This window comes from Narcine bancroftii, chromosome 5 (assembly GCF_036971445.1).
Source record: "Narcine bancroftii isolate sNarBan1 chromosome 5, sNarBan1.hap1, whole genome shotgun sequence".
In the NCBI taxonomy this organism is placed as follows: Eukaryota; Metazoa; Chordata; class Chondrichthyes; order Torpediniformes; family Narcinidae; genus Narcine; species Narcine bancroftii.
In genome coordinates this window covers 119,278,140-119,291,162 of record NC_091473.1, presented here as the reverse complement: position 1 = coordinate 119,291,162, position 13,023 = coordinate 119,278,140, and the positions used below count along the sequence as shown (strand labels likewise).

Genomic DNA, 13,023 nt, shown 5'->3' with positions numbered 1-13,023 from the left:
TCATCAGCCCTATCAGGTCCCTGGAGGCGGGCCATCAATGCAGCCTTCATGTACCTATGGAACCACTCCACCAGGCCATTTGATTACGGTAGGCTGTCATGTGGTGGAGATGCATTCCCAGGAGTTGCAACAAAATATCCCAGAGTGAAGAGGTAAACTGTAGGCCTCTGTCGGAGGTGATGTGTGTGTGTGTGTGTGTGTGTGTGGGCTGAACCAAGATACCCAAGCAGAAATAAAAGCTTGCTTTCTTTTCCAATCTTTTTATTATTATTATAATTTATAAACACATACAGTTCAAAGAGATATGAAAAATACATAGTAAATAACGAATTAATACAGAGATATTAAACAATAATATTGCAGAATAAAAATATATCATATAAAAAAAATTAGATCAGTTTAGAGTATGAACTATCTCTAAAAAAAATGATATAATTAATAAAAATGATATAATTAATAATAAAAAAAGAGAGAAAAAAAAACCCCAAAAAGGAAGAAAAAACAAATCTGAATTAAAAACTTTAAAAAAAAAACCTACCGATATAGCTAAACCACGCCGATCACTCTGATCTCATCTAACAGCCCAATTATCATACATAATCATAAAAAGAAAACAGAGCCAGATCAACTCACCACAAATGAAAATATTGAATAAATGGTCGCCAGGTTAACTCAAACTTAGAAGGGGATTCATAGACAGAGTTTCTAATTTTCTCTAAATTTAAACATAGTATAGTTTGGGTAAACCATTGGAAAACAGTGGGAGGATTAACCTCTTTCCAATTCAATAGTATAGATCTTCTAGCCATTAGTGTAAGAAAAGCAATCATACGATCCGCAGGAAGAGATAAATAAGTCAAATCTATCATAGGTAATCCAAGAATTGCAGTAATGGGATGTGGTTGTAAATCAATATTCAAAACGGTAGATATAATGGAAAAAATTTCCTTCCAATAATTCTGTAAAGAGGGACAGGACCAAAACATATGTGTAAGGGAAGCTATTTCCAATTGACATTTATCACATATAGGATCGATTATGAAAATAAAAGCGATGGAGTTTATCTTTAGACATATGAGCTCTATGAACAACTTTAAACTGTATCAGTGAATGTTTTGCACATAGAGAAGAGGAGTTTACCAGTCGCAGAATTTTATTCCAATTTTCATTGGAAATATGAAGGTTGAGTTCTCTTTCCCAATCATTTTTAAACTTTCCAAAAGTCCCAGAATTTATTTTTGTAATTATATTATATAATTTAGATATCACACCTTTTGGAGGGACTTTTGAATATAGTATATCCTCTAAAACAGTCGTAGTCTCCCGATTGGGAAAAGAGGGTAAAGTCGAAACTAAGAAACTCCTAATCTGCAAATACCGAAAGAAATGAGATCTAGGTAAATCATATTTCATGGACAATTGTTCAAATGACATGAAAGAGTTATCCAAGAATAAATCGGAAAAGCATGTTATACCTTTAACTTTCCAGAGTAAATAAGCTTGATCAATTAGAGAGGGATGAAAAAAGAAATTTAGTACAATAGGGGTTTCCAAGATAAAATGACTTAGGCCAAAAAATCTCCGGAATTGAAACCATATACGTAGTGTATGTTTAGCCATTGGATTATCAATTAGTTTATATAGTTTAGTAAGAGTAAAAGGGAGAGCAGCTCCCAAAATAGAACTAATTGAGAAATTTTGTACCAGTTTAATTTCTAAATTTACCCAATGGGGATTTAGAGATAATTCTGAATAATTCAACCAATACCTTAAGTAACTAATATTGATTGCCCAATAATAAATTCTAAAGTTGGGTAATGCCAATCCTCCCTCCAGTTTAGATTTCTGTAAATATTTTTTTCCCAATCTAGGATTCTTGTTTTGCCAGATATATGAAGACAATTTAGAATCGACCTTATCAAAAAAAGATTTAGGAACAAAAATAGGTATAGCTTGGAATATATATAAAAATTTAGGTAAGATCATCATCTTAATAGCATTAATTCGGCCTATCATGGATAGGGATAATGGTGACCAATTGGTAAGTAAACTACCGATCAGGTCCAATAGAGGGAAAAAATTAGTCCTAAACAAATCTTTGTTTTTTAGTAATCTTAATCCCTAAATATATAAAATAGTCTCTAGCTATTTTAAAAGGCAAACTATCATAAATAGGAACCCATCCATTAAAAGGGAATAATTCACTTTTATTTAAGTTCAGTTTATATCCTGAAAAATTACTAAATTGGGCTAATAAAGATAAAACTACAGGAATAGAATTTTCAGGATTGGAAATATATTGCAATAAATCATCTGCATATAGTGATACTTTATGAATATCCCTGCAACGAATAATACCAGTAATATTGGGTGCTTCTCTGATAGCAATTGCCAAAGGTTCTAAAGCTAAGTTAAATAATAAAGGGCTAAGGGGGCACCCTTGCCTGGTGCCCCGAAATAATCGAAAATATGGCGATCTTTGGGTATTAGTAAAAACCAAGGCAACTGGGGAATTATAAAGAAGTTTAATCCAAGATATAAATATTGGACTAAAATTAAATTTTTCAAGAACTGTAAATAAATAAGGCCATTCTACTCTATCGAAGGCCTTCTCAGCATCTAATGAAATAACACATAAATAAGGCCATTCTACTCTATTGAAGACCTTCTCAGCATCTAATGAAATAACACATTCTGAGGACTTATGTGAAGGGGTGTAAATAATATTCATCAATCTTCTAATATTACAAACAAAGAATTGAACTGCAGATGGAATATAATTTGTTACTTACATCTTCAATTGAAAACCAGTTAATTAGATCTAAATCTGATTTTTATGTGCATAGTGAGAAATCGGGTAAACTGTTAGCTAATCAACTGAAGAATATTTCAGTTAGACGCCAAATTGTGGAGATTCGCAAACAGAATGGAGAACTGACTGTTAACCAGGAAGAGATAAATCAATCTTTCCAAAATTTTTATACATCCTTATATAGTTCAGAATCCCCTCAAGACCTTCGTAATATTTTTAATTTTTTAGAACATTTGAAACTCCCAAAAGTATTACCTCAAGATAACTTAGAATTAAGTAAACCCATTACAGATTCTGAGATCAATAATACTATTTCCTCACTGAACTCGGGGAAAGCACCAGGTCCCGATGGATATTCTGTGGAATTTTATAAAGCTTTTTCTTCTACTCTCTCTCCCTGGCTTATTAAGATGTTTGATGAATCTATCACATTGGGTAAACTATCACAATCATTTTACAGAGCTACGATTTCTCTAATCTTGAAAAAATATAAAGACCCGACCGAATGTTCTTCTTATAGACCAATTTCTTTGTTGAATGTTGATTCTAAGATCTTCTCTAAAATTCTAGCGACAAGGCTAGAGAAGATATTACCATATATTATCTCTGAAGAAATAAAAGCTATGGCGCATGAATCGGTCGATGATTCTATCAAAGGAACAGCCTCAGGCCACCTAGTGAATCTGTCAATCACTATTAATAAGTCTCATGACTAGAAGCAGGGTGACAATGTCACTGTGCATATGGTTGAAGCTGCGCTGCAGTGGCTGGAAAGGCTGAAGCCTTCACATGCCTTTGCACATTGGCAGTCCATGCACATCTTTGCTCTGTATGTGACATGTTTTTGAGTCCATGCCATACAAATTTGTCGGCTATCAGGCAGACCATCACTTGAATGGAGGGGTGGGACAGACCATGAATTTCAAAAAAAATACAACGTTTCCATGTAGCAGGGATGATGAGGCTGACCTGTGGAAATGTCGCACAGGAGAGTGGTACCTTGCGCCCAACAGCTACATCCTCAAGTTGCAGGCTCGTGACAGCAGTTCTATAAGCCAGGAGTTCATCGTCCTCGCGCCGAGCATTGCTGAGCACCATGTAGTGTACACCTGGAGACGGGTATACTGCTAGAATGAAGGAGGGCATCAGCCAACACACTTCTCTTACCGGAGATATATTTAATCCTGGTTGAAAACTCAGATATGTAAGATGAGTGGTGTTGCTGGCATGCTGACCAGGGAAGTGATGCCTTCGCGAAGGCAAATGTTAGCAGTTTGTGGTGAGTAAAAACTGTAAAGTCCCTGCCTTCCAAAAAATAGTGGAAGTGTCAGACTGCTGGGTACAGTGCTAACAGTTCTCTATTGAATGTGCTGTATTTCGTTTACGGAGGGCGGAACACGAGAGTACACATTGGTGTACTGTTCCCAGACCCCGCCTACTGTCGTGTTGGTCATGTCTATAGTCAAGGTGGTTGGTACATCCATTTGTGGATGGACTAGCAATGTTGCATTGACTAGGGCATCTTTGTTCTGCTAGAATGCTACTATTGTTTCCTTTGTCCACTCGAGTTCTTTGGCACTGCTGGATATGAAGTCGTAAGGGGTTTCATAATATGAGCTACAGAGGGTAGAAAGCAGCAATAGAAATCGACCATCCCCACAATTTCCTTTAATGGTATTGGGCTTCGTGAATTTGAGGATAGCTTTCACCTTACTAGGCAATGGAACGACACTCCAGCTGCTGATCTGACGTCCCAAGAACTTGATAGAGGACTGCACTTGGCAGGGCTCACAGTTAACCTGAACTCCTGGAGGAGTGGCAGAATAAACTCAGATGCTGCAGGTGCTTTTTGTGGGAGTGGTGTTTTTGCCGTCTTTGTTGTGTTTTCCAAATATACGAAAGGAAGTCCATGCCAAGCACCACTGCGTCCATTATTTATTGGAATGTTCGTGCAGCATTTTTTTTTCTTTCTTTTTTTTTCTCTATTCCGTTCAAACACTGTTGAAGCAAGAATACAACCCGGGTTCTCAGCATTTTTTAAACCCAAAAGGCATTCTCAAAAATTCGAAGAGGCTGAATGGTGTTATAATAGCGGTCTTGGGCACATTCTTCAGATTTACAGGTATTTGGTGGTACCCATGCACCAAGTTAATTTAAAAAAAATATCCTGGCCCCATGAAGATTAATTGTAAAGTCCTGTATATGAGGCACAGGGTAGTGGTCTGCAGTTGTAGTGTCGTTGAGATGCCTATAATCCCTGCAGTCTCCAGTCTCCTGTGGCTTTGGGCACCATATGTAGCAGGTATGATTCAAAGTTCCTCCATTTTGTGGAACTCTTGTTTTAAAAGCCGCAACGTCAGGTGGCAGGCTTCAGGCTCAGGCATGTAGAGGGGTTCCTTGGGTGAGGATATGGAGAACTGGGTCATGACAATGTCCAGAAACTCCAAGAAGTTTGGCAAATTTGTTGTTCAAATACTCCTTGGTGTGGGGTGGGTAATTTGGCTTTTCCAAGGCGGAGAGTCTGGAATGTTGTGTGTCCACCAACCAATGCCATTTTAAGTCCACCATCAGTGAGTGGGCTCTGAGGAAGTCAGCACCCAGCAATGGCCGGGACACAGCAGCCAGTATGAACTCCCATATGAACTTATTGTCATCAAATTTCAGGGGTATAGTCTGTGATAGTATAGATTCAATCACCAATGTGTATATGTACAGATTGTAGTGTAGGATAACTGTGATTGGCTGAGAGTGTAGCCACACCTACTGGCAGGTCTTAAAGGGTTGCTCCTAGCCAGACCAGGTCATTCTGGACTGGCCGACCTACATGTGATATGCTCCACAATCTTCTAGTTAATAAAGGCCTTGGTTTGGATCAACAAGTCTTTGGTTCTTTCGATGCGCTCTACATAGTCCATGTGCCGTATGTATGAATCAAATTTTTATTCATCGCAGTGAGCGCCACTCCCATGCTTATGATACAGGTGTGAAAGCCTGAAGGGGGGGGGGGAACTCTGAAGAAGCGTGGTTCCCCAGGCCATCGATATGGAGAAGTCATGCAGCTAGCTCTCGCCGTGAGAGACCCTAAATCCAGAGAAGGCTTTAGGGGCTTTGTACTTGCTGAGAGCTGCTGGGTCCTGAAGGAAATCCTCTACTCGACCAGCTGTGTCCTGGTTGAAGGCGCTTACCACATGATAGTACTTAGTGGCATCCACTTCTTTCTGGTGAATGTGGAACTGCACCTCAGCCTGCCTGAACCAAACTTCTGGTTGAGTGGTCCAAAAGACGGGCAGTTTGAGTGAAACTGCTGCATTGTCCATGTTGGGTTCAAAGTCCATTTGGGCTCGTTGGGGTCATCGATGTAGCAACTGTGTCACAGTGTGAAATGAAGAATGAGAAAATGATCAGAGTAGTTGAGTTGAATTCAGTAAAAGTCGTTTGCTCAAACAGTCCCTGCAGCTTTTGAAAACCCCGCACGTTCCAAATGACGTCATTGTATTGTGACACCATGACGTCACTCGGAACCTCCCGAGCCAGTTCGATTAAGCCTCTGGTGAGCTGCTACAGTGTCCTACAATTTGATTTTATTTGTATGTTGAATGTGGGTGTTGCTGGTAATATTTGCTAGCCATCTCTAATTCCTTATCTTAGCAACAGAGTAGGGTGATCAAGAGCCAAATAAATTACTACTCAATAGTCTCTCACCAGACAGATGAGACAAGGACAGCTGTTTTCTCTGAAGATGCTTCATGTACCAGAAAGGTTTTTCCCTGGTTTCGAGAATTTAAATTCACAATCTCCATAACTGCTTTTAACGTCTCCCAATTATTAGTCTGGTAAAATAATACTGGCTACTGCGTCTTTGAATATTGCATACGAAAGCATTGTTCTGTTTCCTGTTAGTGTGAAACAAAAGCAAGACTTTTTTTGATATATTTAAAATAATGTTCTGTTTTAAAATGACAGATATTAAAACAAAAGTCTGCTAAAGATTTGTGCTCCATATCGGGACAACGATTAGAAATTAAAATGCAAGTGGTGGAGCTGTTCAATCTGCTTGGGTAGACCTTGTACATTTTATTTATGTATTTCAGACTTTAACCACAAATGGTAGGTCAAGCTGTTCTATGATGTCACAATCTTCCTTGTGATTTCAATGTTATGTGAGTCATGTCACGAGTCTGCATTTCCCACCCATCATTTTGTAATACAGCATGAATGTGTCTGCTTAATTTTTTTATCGTCTGATCTAGCTGAAGTACTTTCAACCCTTGGAGATATGACAAATAAGAGATTCACTGCAGAATATGAAGTGCGTCAAGATTGTCTCAAATTTGGTATGAACGGGGGTCTTTTGGCATTTACTCAATAGTAACTTGCAGTTAAAGTACCTTCAACATGTTTTATCCATGAAGTTGTACCAAATCTCAAACTAATGGGTTACATGTATCGGATCTGTATTAATATTAATCCTTGGTTTAATGTTAAAACTATATTATGGTTTAATAAGTTGGTTTTGGGTAGTCAGGGAAACAAAGACAGCACATTCGCATTTCAACAGACACCTGGTTCTTTGCAGCTGGTCGTTGGGTTCAGCATCATCAAAGGTATTTGCACTTTAACACCATTGACCACAGAAGCCAGTGTGAAAGACAGAAAGGCTGCTGATTGCCGTTGAAGCCAAAGAGATGCAAGGATTTATGATGGTTCTTTGGATACTGAAAACAATAGGTGTATAAATTCAAGCCCATTTTGCTCTCCTGTGAGGCATGTGCTTTTAGCACATCAGTGTGAACGGACGGAAATGATGTCACATGCCATGTGATGAGAGATTTGCCAGGAATCTTATTTGAAATGAGAGTCCGAGAGTTCAGTTGAAGAAAGCATGCTGTTTGTTAAGATGCAGAACTGACCAGCAGCAACATTTCCTTCTGAAGGGTGGGGTGGGTGGGGGGGGGGGGAAAGTTGCCTATATTACTCCTGGAAAAGTCGAACACAGAATAAGTGGCTTTTAAATAAGTAAGACCACTTCTCATTTGTGCCCAGAAGGTGGTCACTTCTGTTTGAAGAATCTCTCTGTGAAAAGCAGCTCATCAAGAGAATCATGGAAGAGATCTGATAATGTTTAAAAGTGCTTCCTAATTACTTCTGAACTGTTTTAAAAGGATCCTGGAGTCAACGAGATATTTGAAACTGTGACTTTTTCAGAATCAAGTTTAAATTGAAATGGTTTTGGACTTTAATACACGCGCGCGCGCGCACATTGTGGGGTTAAATTTAGAGATAAGTAAGAAATGTGTTATTAATGACTTAATAAAAAGTATTATTTTAAATTTACCATTGTCTGGTGAATTTTCCATTGCTGTTCCTTTGTTAGTACTAATAAAGGTTCATAGCATACGTCAATGATGTTTTCTTGAACACAAAAAAAATAGCTCCCATCAGTGTATACTTGATAATATTTTATACCTGTGTACTATGGGTACGGTATTTGAACATATAAAATAAAGTCCATTTAACATTAGAAGTAATGCTTGGAATAATTGAGCTAATAGAATCACACACCTATTTGAATATAGTACTTTTCCTAAACTAAGGAATTGTAATTTTATGTTGAACACGATTGTCACAGCAAGCTTTCTGGACATAATGTTTAGAATGCCAGCAGTTAACTACAGATGGAGGTTATTCCAATAGTAACTTAAATATTCAAGGGACAATTATTAAATTGAAATTTAATAAGAAGAAATAAAAACAAATGCTGAAAATAATCCGATTGGTCAGCCCCGAGGCAGGAGGGAAACGAGAGATAGTTAATGTTTTATTGAAGCCCTGAAGGAATTTGATTCATTTTTTAATTTCAATTATAGTGCTTTTACCAGGACAAATGATGTGAATAATCTAAATTCTGAAAATTGATTCTATAAATATGGATTGCTATGTTTACTTTATTTGGGAGCAACTCCAGATCAGCTGCTACACAAGTCTGATGAAAGATATTTAATGGCATTATGTTGATTTTGCGCTTCATAAATGTTCTTGCTTTGAGTGGAACACCTGACCTAACGCTTCTAATGAATGTACATAAGAGGGTCATTTAATATATATTATGAGTGCTCTCCACTGGTTTTGTTATTAGATCTGATTATAAATCTAAATTGAGCAACTTTTGATGTTACCAAAAAGTACACAATGTAATAGCAACTTCTTCTGAGCAGTTGATGTGTATTAGTTTATGCATTTGCTTTATTTTCAGAAGTAAAGTTGGAGGAGTGAGGAATGTGGTTCAATTCAGCATGGATGAATTTGGCTAGATAGAAATGATTCTGTCAATAATACCTGTCAGTTGTCCCAGTTTTAAATTCCTTAACTTGTGACATGGACTTCACTGTATATTGTTACGAGCCCAGAGGACCCCAAAACCCAGCAGCAATAGATATTCACTGAGACAAATGGTTAATTAAACAAAAGTTGCTTTTAATTATCTAAACATGAAAATAGAATCATACTTTAACTTATCTCTATTGACTTACTTAACTTAAAAAAAACCCTTTTAATTCTAAGTGCATATGTATGTAATGCATGTGTTAGTTCAGAAAAGTTATTTGGTTCACAGTCCAATCTCACTTCTCATTCCTCCAAGTTCACTGGTTGCAGACAAATCTTATATGTGCACAGAATTTAACCTTTATAAAGTTCACCAGGTTTTGGTGCTTGAAAGGTAAATGGTTACCACTCAGGAAGGTTCTTGTCATTTTCAGAGAGAGATTTGTTGTTCCAGGACCTCCACAACTGATGTACTTCCATTAATCGCTTCAGTGTCTTGCTGATGAAACTTGCCCCCTCAGGGTACTCCAGATAACCTCTTTCCTTCAGGTCACCAGAGTTCCTTTTTGTTTCCCTTATTCCAAGTGAAACATGATACAACCAGTCCTCTTCTCTTGCATGAACCACATGGGCTTTGACCAGGCCGTCTTTCAAATGGGCTTGCCAGCTTGTCCTGTTCCAGTTACAGCTACTTCTGCTGGCTGTAACACTGTCAAGTGATCTCTGCATCTATCTTTATCTCTCTGAGAGAAAGTCTGTTTGACTCTCTCTACTTGCAAAACCACATGACCTCCTTACAACAGCAGCGGCTCCAGCATTCTCTTTCATTTGTTGCCTTTTGTAAACAACAATCCATTAGTGACGTCTCTTGAACACTCTTCAAAGGTCTGAGGTGCCGTTACGTCTAGCATTGAACAGAGCTCCAGTATTTTAAAGTGTTTGTATGTAACCTACTCTAACAAACCTTTCCCAGTATATATACTCTGTCACAGTATTGATAATAAAAGAGTCTAAGCTCAAATACTCAATTTCTTATTCCAACAGGGAATTTGCACTCATTGGCAAACTAATTTTAATGGCGGGAAATGGCGACGTCAGAGATTTCTCTCTGACACCAGTATCCCTTCCAGCACGAGCCCTGGGCAGTGATTATGATGTCACAATGCACCAGGTGACTGAGCTCGTGCTGCCCTTAAAAGGGCGCGCTGAATTTGAATAAAAATAGTCGTTAACGACCTTTCTGGCCCCATCGCCCACAGCTGCGGTTCGGGCAGGCGGAGGCACAATTCCACCTCCTCAACATCTCAGCCAACACCACAAAATTTTACCACGTTGTGGGCGCGTTGGACCAGGACATTGCGGCGAGGGTGGACAACATCATTCACCGGCCACCAGCAGTGGGCAAGTATAATGCCCTCAAAAATCTACTCCTGGGGAAGTTTGGCCTCACTCCCCAGCAGCGTGCTTCCAAGTTCTTACAGCTGGATAGGTTGGGCGATCACAAGCTCTCAGCCCTCATGGACGAATTGCTGACCCTGGCGGAGGATCATGAGCCATGTTTCCTCTTCCGCCTGATATTCCTTGAACAGATGCCAAAAGATATCCGGCTCCATCTGTCCGAAGAGGACTTTTCAGACCCCTGCAAGGCTGCAGCCTGGGCAGATGTCCACTGGCGCGCCAAACAGGAGAACAAGGCAGCCCTCGGCCAAGTCTCCAAGCCAGGGCCCTGATGTTCGCAGGATACCCACAAGCACAAGCCGGGGGGAACCCAGTCAACATGGTGCCTTTATCACCAACGCTGGGGAGTGAAAGCTCGCAAGTACCGCAAGCCTTGCGACTTCCAGGAGTACGGCTAGGCAAACCGCCGTTGATGGCTGCCACAGTTGTCCACGTGAACAGCCTCCTTTACATAACTGACAAGTCCACGGGCCGCCGGTTCCCGGTGGACACGGGCCGCCGGTTCCCGGTGGACACGGGCCGCCGGTTCCCGGTGGACACGGGCCGCCGGTTCCCGGTGGACACGGGCCGCCGGTTCCCGGTGGACACGGGCCGCCGGTTCCCGGTGGACACGGGCCGCCGGTTCCCGGTGGACACGGGCCGCCGGTTCCCGGTGGACACGGGCCGCCGGTTCCCGGTGGACACGGGCCGCCGGTTCCCGGTGGACACGGGCCGCCGGTTCCCGGTGGACACGGGCCGCCGGTTCCCGGTGGACACGGGCCGCCGGTTCCCGGTGGACACGGGCCGCCGGTTCCCGGTGGACACGGGCCGCCGGTTCCCGGTGGACACGGGCCGCCGGTTCCCGGTGGACACGGGCCGCCGGTTCCCGGTGGACACGGGCCGCCGGTTCCCGGTGGACACGGGCCGCCGGTTCCCGGTGGACACGGGCCGCCGGTTCCCGGTGGACACGGGCCGCCGGTTCCCGGTGGACACGGGCCGCCGGTTCCCGGTGGACACGGGCCGCCGGTTCCCGGTGGACACGGGCCGCCGGTTCCCGGTGGACACGGGCCGCCGGTTCCCGGTGGACACGGGCCGCCGGTTCCCGGTGGACACGGGCCGCCGGTTCCCGGTGGACACGGGCCGCCGGTTCCCGGTGGACACGGGCCGCCGGTTCCCGGTGGACACGGGCCGCCGGTTCCCGGTGGACACGGGCCGCCGGTTCCCGGTGGACACGGGCCGCCGGTTCCCGGTGGACACGGGCCGCCGGTTCCCGGTGGACACGGGCCGCCGGTTCCCGGTGGACACGGGCCGCCGGTTCCCGGTGGACACGGGCCGCCGGTTCCCGGTGGACACGGGCCGCCGGTTCCCGGTGGACACGGGCCCTCCCCCCTACATCGCTGGAAACTCGAACCTGGATCCCCGGTCCAACCCTGCGGGCTGCCAATGGTTCTGCTATCAAGACCTATGGCACCAGTAGGGCACAGGTACAGATCGGGGATGTAAAGTTCACTTGGAGGTACGTCCTGGGCTCAGTGGGCACTGTTAGGGGCTGACCTAAGGGCTCACGGTCTGCTGGTGGATGTGAGGGGCTGGAGGCTGCTCAACGCCCACACCTTTTGCTTAGTGTGCCTGGGCACGGCGGATGACAACAGACCCAAAATCGCCATGGTAGCCACTGCCACAGACTAATTCGCCAAGATCCTCAGTGAGTTCCCTGACAACCTGGAGCCACGCTTTGAAGTCGCCTCCCCCCACCATGGAGTTTTCCATCACATCTCCACAAAAGGTCCCCCGCTGCATGCCAGAGCTAGACGGCTGCCACTGGAGAAGCTAAAACAGGCAAAGGAGGAGTTCTCCAGGTTTCAGGAGTTAGGCATCGTTCGGCGGTTAGACAGCGCTCTGGCGGCACCACTGCACAGTGGGTTGGAGGCCCTGCAGAGACTACAGACGGCTAAATGACGCCACGACTCCAGACAGGTTCCCAATCCCCCAAATTCAGGACTTCGTGGCCAACCTCCACGGCGCACGGTTCTTTTCAAAAGTTGATTTGGTGTGCGGATACCACCAGATCACGGTCCACCCTGATGACGTTGGAAAGACCGCCATTATCACCCTTTTCAGCTTGTTCGACTTCCTCCGGATGCCGTTCAAGTTGAAAAACGTGGTCCAGATGTTCCAGCGCCTCATGGATGCAGAGGGTAGGGATTTGGACTTTATCTACCTAGATGACATCCTGGTAGCTAGCCGCGAAGAGCACAAGGTCCATCTCTGTACCCTGTTCGCCCGGCTGGCAGAATTCGGCCTCATGATCAACAAGGTCTTAATGCCAGTTTGGGAAACCAACATTGCAGTTCCTGGGGCACACCATCTCAGCGTCTGGAGCAGCTCTGTCACTGGAAAAAGTGGCAGCCATCCAGCGTTTTCCCAAACCTTCCTCCCTCAAGGGCCCG

The 13,023-nt window shown here is 43.2% G+C and overlaps 2 protein-coding genes across 8 annotated transcripts in view; both read left to right on the top strand.

Annotated features, from left to right (window-relative positions):
* The window catches only part of LOC138763910 (small ribosomal subunit protein eS8), a 215,569-nt gene that overhangs the window by 106,672 nt on the left and 95,874 nt on the right, over positions 1 to 13,023 (top strand). The window lies entirely within an intron of this gene.
* The window catches only part of LOC138763908 (kinesin-like protein KIF2A), a 95,447-nt gene that overhangs the window by 4,038 nt on the left and 78,386 nt on the right, over positions 1 to 13,023 (top strand). The window contains exons 1-2 of one of the 7 annotated variants that reach the window (XM_069938884.1): positions 5,711 to 5,732; positions 7,063 to 7,146. The exons of 2 other annotated variants lie outside the window; for them this stretch is intronic. In XM_069938884.1, the coding sequence (XP_069794985.1) occupies positions 5,726 to 5,732; positions 7,063 to 7,146 (91 nt within the window). In that variant the 5' untranslated portion in view covers positions 5,711 to 5,725. Of the gene's footprint in view, positions 1 to 5,710; positions 5,733 to 6,303; positions 6,363 to 6,820; positions 6,920 to 6,950; positions 6,973 to 7,062; positions 7,147 to 13,023 lie in introns of those variants that run through there. 4 more of the 7 variants (XM_069938885.1, XM_069938883.1, XM_069938886.1 and 1 more) reach the window with 4 other exon arrangements.